The sequence below is a fragment of the Schistocerca cancellata genome, chromosome 7 (genome assembly GCF_023864275.1).
Source record: "Schistocerca cancellata isolate TAMUIC-IGC-003103 chromosome 7, iqSchCanc2.1, whole genome shotgun sequence".
Lineage (NCBI taxonomy): Eukaryota > Metazoa > Arthropoda > Insecta > Orthoptera > Acrididae > Schistocerca > Schistocerca cancellata.
Genome location: NC_064632.1, coordinates 260,214,572 through 260,224,066, shown reverse-complemented (window position 1 = coordinate 260,224,066; position 9,495 = coordinate 260,214,572). Strand labels below are relative to the sequence as shown.

Genomic DNA, 9,495 nt, shown 5'->3' with positions numbered 1-9,495 from the left:
CCAGAAGAAGCCATTGGCTCCTAAAGCTTACATACGTAAAACCTTTTTTATGTGTGTGTTGTTCTGCTGCCACTTGGTGAGTAGACTTTTTATCTATTCAATTAGATTATATTGTCAAAAATTTGTTATTTTTGTTGTTAAATCACCATTATTCTTAACTGAAAATATTCATCAGCATGTGCATTTTAAACTTTTCGAAGCTTAATGAACAGTCCATTACATTTAGGGCAAGCAGCTGTGCAAATAAAATTTCTACCACTGATATTTAAGCCACTTATCCGGCCATCCTCAGAGTGAGTTGCAGGTACTGTACCTGCGAGTTACAGATGTTGGTTGACAACAAAGAGTACAAGCATATCTCTTTGCTGCCGACTAGCGTCTGTGACTCGCAGGCGCAGTACCGCCGTGGTGGAGCATATAAGGCCTCACTTGGCACCTTGTCGTCAGTCTTGCGACCCACTCTGAGGATGGCTGGACGATAAGTGGTCAAATATCAGTGGAAGAAATTTTATTTGCATGGCTGCATGCCCGAAATTTAATGGACTTTAATGAAGTGAACTCTATAACAATGTCAGTGTGACTGAGGGCCTTTTAAGCCAAAATCTGGTTAACTAAATTCATTACTGTAGAATGCACTCTTTTGCGTGTTTGATTTATAAATATGAAGTTGTTCTACCAAGCAGTAAAGGCTCAACTGATGTGATCAAAATGCCAATAGAAACTTCCAGAGTAAAGTACCTGAAGACCAATTTGGCAATCAAAGTGTCGATTGTAGGTTCTAACTGTCCACATCACAAAAGCAGAATGAAGGTGAAAAAACAAGTGCACTAGGATGGTGATTATATGCTGGGCTACCAACGACCTTTGCCAAGATTCAGAATTGGAATGTTTCAGTTGGTTCAGAAAACTGTTTCTCTTTAAATGATTAAAAAAATTATGATGGTATGGACAAATAGAAGCATTCTCCATACAAGAGGAAGTTTAGTTCCATGCATATTTTAGTGTTGGCTTTTCCTGATGATCCTGAAATCTAACATGATTCTGATAACTACATGCCAATGAGGTGTACCATTAACACCACATTAATTTACATATATTTTTGCAACCTCATATTACTGCTGTAGTGTAGGAGGCAGCAGAAGGTGAAGTGCAAATACATGTTTCTTGTGATATAGTAAGATAGCCTTGGGCTGCAGCTATAGTTTTATAAGTTGCATTTCATGACTGATTTAAAGATTTTACCTCTTGACCTCAGCACACATTTAATCGATGGGTACCCAGATTACAGCAATGTGTCAACCAAAGGCAGCTGAACACACCCTATGTTTGCAACACAATGCAAGGTGACACTTCTTGTGCATTAATTCAGCAGGAAATTTTGACACTCAACAAGCAAATGCAACCCAACTTATAATTAAGCTCACGTGTGGTTTCTAATTCCATACAAATTGTTCAGATTTTCATCAACGCAGAATGAAAATTTTAACAATTTATATTAAAGAAAATTTATTTTCAATCACAGAACATTTAGATAAACATTACAACATTATGTACATCAGTAGTTTTCACCACCTGCCACGGCCACGACCACCACCGCCACCACGTCCTCTTCTGCCTCCAAAACCAAAGGAATCTCCACCTCTGCTGCCACGTGCACTATCTCCATCATAGCGAACACGCTCCCTTTCTGCATTTCTCTTTTCCTTCCAAGCCTGAAATCTTTCTGCCATTTTATAAAGGTCTTCTGGTACTTCCTGGAAAATAAAAATGTATGTATTGTAATTACACAAATCTATACAGCTCTGCAAAATGTCTCGACATATTAGAAACATACCTGATTTGCTTCTTCAAGTATTGCAATAAGTTCTTTTGCTTGTGCCCAGTCACTACGAGTCACCAAAGTAATAGACTCTCCAGTTTTTCCAGCACGGCCTGTTCTACCAACTCTATGGACATATTCTTCAATGTTACGTGGAAAATCATAATTAAAAATGTGCCTGAAAATCATAAAACAAAATTCAGATATGTAGAAACATATAATGAATATATTCATTTTCTATGTGCACATCCTTTCAACAATTTTACTAACAGTTCTTTTTGATGATGACCAACCATACTCTCACTGAAAAACATACGGCAGATTTTAGTGGCAAAAATATTAATAGTGAGGTCATTAGACATGTGAAGCAGATGTCCTCATTCAACAAGGATGATGTCAGTAGAAGATTAAGAAACAATACCAGTATTTGCCTCATATGATTTAGGGACACAACAGAAATCTAACAGGTTGAACATACACAGATCAGAAGCCACTCCTGGTGAATAAGAGCCCAGTGTCTTAATCAGGTGCACACAATTTCATTTGGTGAAAAAGAGTGAACAGGTAAGGACAGAAATAACCAGGAAACAGCTCTGACTCCACACAAGTTGAGGCATTAAATGCAAGCATCAAGTATGGGGAGTCTTCTATAGCAGATATGTTACAATTGTTGCCAGAATAATGACTGAAGTGACGTTAAGGACAATACACAACTATCAGTACACCCCACTTGGCATTGTATCAGCTTATTCATCCAAAGCAGAGATCAATTCACATTATTGGCCACACCCCTAAATGACATTTAGGGGTTAGACCTAAGTCAATTTTCCTAGTTCCCATACCCAGCAACAGATGGCAACTTATCTCCAATCTTTTCCATGCATGTCTTCAACTGGGCAGTAACTGGATGGAACATGTTTGTCCTTACCAGGCTTGTGTATGGAGATTACAGTGGCTTCATGCCAATGACTGGGATGCGTGCCATCTATCCAGATGCAATTATATGTACGAAGGAGAAAGTTTTTGCCATCAAGAGATGGGTGCTGCAACACCTGAATATTAATATCATATGGTCCTGGAGTGGAGAATTATGATGAGATGAGAGCATGTTCGAGCTCTCTCACAGTAGAAGTGTTATTGTAGCATTTGTGATTCTGAAAGGGAAACAATATCTCTCAAGCCTCCACCACTTGTTTCTGAGGTAGGAATGTGGGAAGGTAATGGGCCGAGTTCAAGATATCTTTGAACTGTTGACGCAAGGTTTGGAAATATCGATAGGGTCCACAATGACATCGTTCGCTACAATAAGGCCAGGAATCGGGAGGTATATGTGTCTTCAGATATCCGACATAGGTTACCGCAAACAGAAGAGGAAGTAAAACGGTTAAAAGAATTAGTACAAGAGATCCAAATAGCTTTCTTGCTATGTCTGACAATGCTTTGTGTGCAACCATTTATAGCATATACAGTTCTCTTTCGTGAGATAGCATTCAAAGACACTGACAGCACGTCTCCATGGGTGAACAACATCAGGCATTCCTCAGTCCATCAAGGGATCCAAACACGTTGCAGTAGGGAAGAGGTTCATGGGATGCAACATTCTGCTGCAGTAAGGATAACACTAGTAAGATACTCTACCTAACGATCACTGCTATGGAAATGTTGTTTGTTGAAAGTTGCCAGTGAAGAGTAGAGCCACCACTCAGCTTTAGAAAGCTACCAGTCGGTACTGCACACAGATAGGACATAAGGCAGCAGACAAATTACGCACAGAAAATGGTCTGCTTGAGTATGTGTCGGAGGATGGACTACTCTAGACGGTGTACAAGCTGTGCAGTACAGAACAAGAGATCCAGGTGCGAGAAAGTGTGTGTGGAGTCTGAAAGAAATGTGTGTTCACCAGTGTTGAGAGAAAAGAGTAAACTGGTTGAGAATACCTGTCGGTAGAGAGCATCTCGGGCAGGTTTTCAGAGAGCCCCAAATGGGATAGCAGGTGTTGAAGTTGCCGAGTAGCAGAAAGTGTTGAGGGAGCTGGGCAGTAAGCTGCAGTATTTATGCCCTACTGAGATCAGAGGGTGGCAGTATGTAGATATTACAAAGAGGAAAGGTATAACTGGGGAGAGAAAGATGGACATCAATAGTTTGTAGCTAGGTGTTCAATGAAATGGCTTGGCTAAGGATGTCCCAAATGAGCATCATGACTCCACTAGAGTTAGAGTTTGTTTCTTGGAAGGAAGGTCGAAATGTACTGCAATGAAGAGATAAAAGTGATCTTGAGGGTGTAATTTCATTTCTTGGATGCATAAAACTGGGCACTACAATCAAAATACCAGCTTAATGCTGCCCTGCATGATCTGATGCCGCGAATGATGCACTGGAGAACAGCCATATTAGATGGCATGAGATATTTCTCTTAAAAGGGGCAATTACTTTGGTGCTTGCTGAGTGCCAGACTTCGGCCGCATACAACTACAGGGTTCTGAAGCTGGAGGATCCTGTTCCATTATTTCTTCACAGGTACCAACAACCTTCCCAGGTCAGTCAGCTGACTCCAGGATGGAAAATCAGTTTGTGATTCGCACCGATGAAATGGAGGTCGACGGATGGAAGTGCCGCGTGATGTCACTGTTTTAGAGGATTTCTGTGTTGGAGATGGGGAAGAATATTTGTTTTTGTCCGACTTCTCAGCACCTTTGTGTTTGTCAGATGTGGGCAAATACATTTGTGACTTGAGGGGTGCAAAAAGTCATCTCGTGTGCATTCCTTTTTAAATTTACGTTGTTCTGGTTGCGTCACAAAAGACTTCACTGGTGTGAGCAAAGGGTTTCTCTTAGGTTGAGCAACTGTTGTGGCAGGAGGTGAGGACATCACCTTAGCACAACTTCACAACCGTAGCACTTAACTGAAGGTTTGCATGGCCGTATCTTTCATAGGCCTTGACGTAGGAACAATGGTAATGTAACTGCCAGATAGTGGTATGCAAGCCTTTCAGCTAATCAACATTCACAAGCTACATTGAAGGGTACCTTTTCCTTCACTCATAGGGGTACACACGGCATTCGCGGTATGAAGAGGCATGATTGCCACTGTAGAACAGCCCTACCACAAGTTACACAGTTGGCTGTGTTTTTATGGGATAGGCGAGTAGCGTTATAATGCTGCCATTAGGAGCCACAAATTATGTTCGGTATGTAGAGTCTGATGATGTTGACTTCGTAGCATGTCTATCTTCAATGAGAGCTCCACTTGATCAAACATTAAGAAAAGGTTGCGAGTAAGCACGAATTCGTATCAACCCACTTCATAACAATATGGACTGCAGTTACAACCTGATCATAGAGATAATGTTGAATATCCCCCTCAGTAATACCATCATGTACCTGAGAGTATATGACACCATACGAAGAATTCAGTATTCAGTGAGCCTCTACATGAACAGGATATCTGTTGAGGGCGTAGCTTTAAGTAGTTTTCGGGCTTGAAAGGCACTATGTGTCTAGAAGCAAAGTACCATTGCATAAGCAAGTGTAGGACATTGGTGGACCTGCAATTATGTCCACACATTTTTGAATGACTAACCACCTTTTGTGCCAGATACCTTGAGGTAGTGCGTGCATCTGGAAGATTTGTTGTGTCCTTGGCCTCTTTGCATTTCCATTTATTAGATGGAGGCTGCATCGATGGAGTTTATGTACTCATCATGGGTGAATCCCCCACGATTGCCAGTGTTGCCAATGGCGTGCTCCTTCCATCTGGGGGCCCCACAGAGGCGAGACCACTCACCTTAGGTGACTGTTCACACCTCAGGCACATCTCACCAACTGCAGACAGAGGGACCAACTGGGAGTTGGGAAGGTAACAGCTCTGGCAATCACCCCTCCCTGGGCCTGGCCTTCACCAGAGGTACACACGAGCCCTACTTGCTGACCTGGGTTCTTTGAGTTATGCATTACCCAGTGACCATCAAATGTGTGAGCCGGCCCTCAAGTGCACACAGGGAGGAAGAACGACAAAGGGAGACCTCAAAAGTCAAAGCAGAGAAAGGATAGGAGAAGTCAGAACAAGAAAGGAGACAAAGGCAAGAGTAACACTTTCATAAGTTTTGGTTACCCACTTTTACACAAGACTGTCCACAAGGGAGGGGAGAAAGAATAGTAGGAAGATAGACATGCAGCACAGAAAAGGAAGCAGTACTGCAAGGGCAGGCCCCATGTGTGTCAAGAATGTACTCACAAAGGAGTTGACAGGTGTGGATACTACTGAACAAACAGTTTCAAAAGCCATGGTTGCAAAATACTGACACACACTATTTAAAGAAGAATATAAAGACTGGTAGAAGATGACCATGGGGAAGATTAGTTTGGGCTTCAGAAAAATGTAGGTACATACAAGATATTACTGACTATTACTTAGCATACATGTTAGATTGAAAAGAAGACATTTATATCCTGGTCAGAAGCATCACCTATCCCATGAAAGGCAGTGCTACCTGTGAAGCCAGTCATGAGATCTACAAGCTAGGCTATAACCACTGTGCTTCATTCTACATGGGCATGACAATCAACAAGCTGTCTGTCTGCATTAATGTCCACTAACAAACTGTGGCCAAATAACACCTGGACCAACTAGTTGCTGAGCATGCTGCCTATCACAACATTCTCAATTTTAATGCCTGCTCCATAGCCTGTGCCTGGATCCTTCCTAACACCAACTTTTCTTAATTGCACATAATGGGAACTCTTCCTGCAATATATCCTACATTCCCACAACCCTCCTAGCCTCAACCTTTGTTAATCATTGTCCTTTGCCCATGTAAACCATTCCCTGTTCCCACTCGAAAGCCACCTCCTGTAAGCACACCCACAGCCTTTTTACTTCTCTCCTTCAACACCCCCCTCCCTCCCCCATGTAACCAGTCCTAACCTCTCTCCACCTTGTCCCTGGATGCTCCCACAAACAGCACTTTACCAGCACGCGCCTGTACCCTGCTCTTCTCCCCCTCCCCCCACCACCCAGACTGCTTCTCCGAACATGTGCTGTTGTTTGATGTCTGGTCTCAGTAGCCAGAAACAGCTATCGTGTGTGTGATTTGCATGAATGAATGTGTGTGTAGTCTATTTCAGTAGAAAGACTACTTGCCGAAAGCTTACTTGGTTAATACTCTTTTTGTTGTACCTGTCTGCAACTCAACAAGCTTCTTATCCTGACATTGCATTAACAGATTTACCAGTCCAAAGGACTTTGGAAGCTGGGAATTATACAATGTGAAGGTAAGAATATTTAATGATTAACAACTATTTCACAATTACATCAACAAATTGACTGATGGTTTTGCCTTGAGTAAGACAGGTTTAGCGGTCCTTTTTAACAGACTACTTTTCTACATTAATTAACATAAATAAAGAAAACAAAAGTGATGGCATTTGGAACTAGTTACAGCCAATACGAGCGCAAGTCAACAAATGCCTTTACCTTGGATAGAGAAAGTTGATATCAAACAATGATGAGAGAACAACGCTAGAGAAATTTCAGTAGCCTTGTGGCACAATCAAATAGCCTTTTTAAAGTACAAGAAGATATATACTTCCTGAACAATATATTAAGGGAGTATCAATGTACTAATGTTAATGCTGGGCACTTATTAAATGACAGAGCAAAAGGATACAAGTGAAGAGCTGCATTTTCTAAGAGTGCTTGCTGGCTATTCACACTTGATAGGATAGAAAAAAATAGGAAAGAAACATATTTAATCTGAATCAAGAAGCTACAAAGTAAAATAGCACATGGAAACAGCATGAAACTAAAATCCAAGAAGGGATACTCAAGTCACTACTGAACTGTAAGCCAAAACTACAAAGATCGAAGATTGTTCGGCCTAAAAAATGGACGGAGCAAAATATTCTAGGGTAGAATAAACCAGAAATAGTTTAGATCTAGTTGTTGGCAGTGATGATGGAAAGGATAGATCATAACAGTTCCTTCACTTAAGAGGTAATGTTTCAGTTTTCTCTTTGATTGTGGTGTCTAAATACACAGACACCAAAACAGATTTACACATGATGTGAAAATACTGAGAGTACACACAAGTAATTGCAGTTAAAGATTTCTTCCTGTGCAGGTTAATTTTACTGATTTTACTATTATAAATATTAATAATTTTCAAATATTACTTTCAAACATTATTACATTAACATTTATACACTTTTTGGAAAAGTAAAGTAGGCATTTGGTTTTGTTCTTCCTAAGCTGCTTTCCTATCACATTCAACAGCTACTTAATTTATTCGCAATGAGTCAATGTTTACATCTTGCAGCATAAGTTTAATAATTGCTGCAAAAATTCTTACTAAAAATGTGATGGGATACGAATGCACAACTTACGTAACATCAGTAATATCAATTCCTCTTGATGCAACATCTGTGGCAATTAAAATCCTAACACAACCAGACTTCAGATCATCCAAAGCTTGCTCTCTATCTGCCTGTTCACGATCTCCATGGATACATTGGCAATCAATCCCTTTTAAGCAGAGATCACTTGCTAAATCATCTGCTCTCATTTTCTTCCCAACAAAGACAATCACCTTGTCGTCAGGGCCCATGTTCTCAAGAAATTCCAGTACCTAAAAGAACATCATATCAGATTAGTTTCCTACAAACAAAACTTTCAATTGCCACTGGGAAATTTTCCCTTCTCTATAGCTCCTCCGAGATAAATAACAGCATCAAATCATATGCAACGAGAACAAAATAACTATACACAGTATCTCATGATACAAAGAAAAACTCTACACAATAACTAAAAGACCTAGTGAATAACTTAGTGCAAAACGTTGGGCTTTCTGCTGTATGGCTGCGTAGGATAATGTGCTGCATGCTCAATAATTTTTGTTTAGTTACATTAAAAGAAGTTCAGCATTTGCACAAAATCAGTTGAAAGAAAACTGTTTTTTCACTGGGCTAGGTGTGTTTATATATAAACTTCCAGTAACTCTTTTCAATAATTACCAGTGAAGGTGCAAAAGCTGAGATAATTTACCCATACTCAACAAACTTTTGGCAGAAATGAGAGCATTTTTGGTGTTATATGATAATTTGTTCTCCCAATTTTTCATTTATGCATGCGGAACCATATCATGTTATTGTTTTTAATTGTTGGTAAGCACTGACACTTATCTCTGTTGAAATGGTAATTGTTGAGGAGATTCTTGCATTAAAGACTTTGTCCAGGAGTAACACAATCTAAAGTGTATGCTATTTTACTATCTTATATCAAGGCTGGGCACTAGAGCCAGAGATATACAAAGTGCGCGCATGTACTTTTAACAAATTATATTCGAAATTTCTCCAGAAGTATTCAGTTATTAACTGTAACTTAGGGCATGTCGACACACGAATTCACTGGCCTATGATTATGGATTTTGTCCCATCTCACCTTTTCAGAAGAGCAGAAGTGAAAATGGCACTATCTATGAAACTCACCAGAAGATAATTTGTTTGAAAACACACAAGTCTTAACTGATATTTCAAACTATTCAATGTCAGCAAACCATGCACTGGCAACACCTTTATTCTAAGTAGAAATGTTCAGTACTCTGAGCATTGTAATAACATAAAATCCTAAACAAGACTACCCATTACTGGGATAGAATCACTCCCACTGCCTGTTACTTTATT

General features: G+C 40.1%; 1 protein-coding gene across 1 annotated transcript in view; it reads right to left on the bottom strand.

Annotated features, from left to right (window-relative positions):
* Nucleotides 1-1,520: 1,520 nt before the first annotated feature.
* Nucleotides 1,521-9,495, bottom strand: part of LOC126092067 (probable ATP-dependent RNA helicase DDX43) — a 79,257-nt gene continuing 71,282 nt past the window's right edge. The window contains exons 10-12 of the mRNA XM_049907481.1: nt 8,200-8,441; nt 1,835-1,997; nt 1,521-1,754 (exon numbers count right to left, since the gene is read on the bottom strand). Coding sequence (XP_049763438.1) covers nt 1,566-1,754; nt 1,835-1,997; nt 8,200-8,441 — 594 coding nt within the window. The 3' untranslated portion in view covers nt 1,521-1,565. The remainder of the gene's footprint in view (nt 1,755-1,834; nt 1,998-8,199; nt 8,442-9,495) is intronic.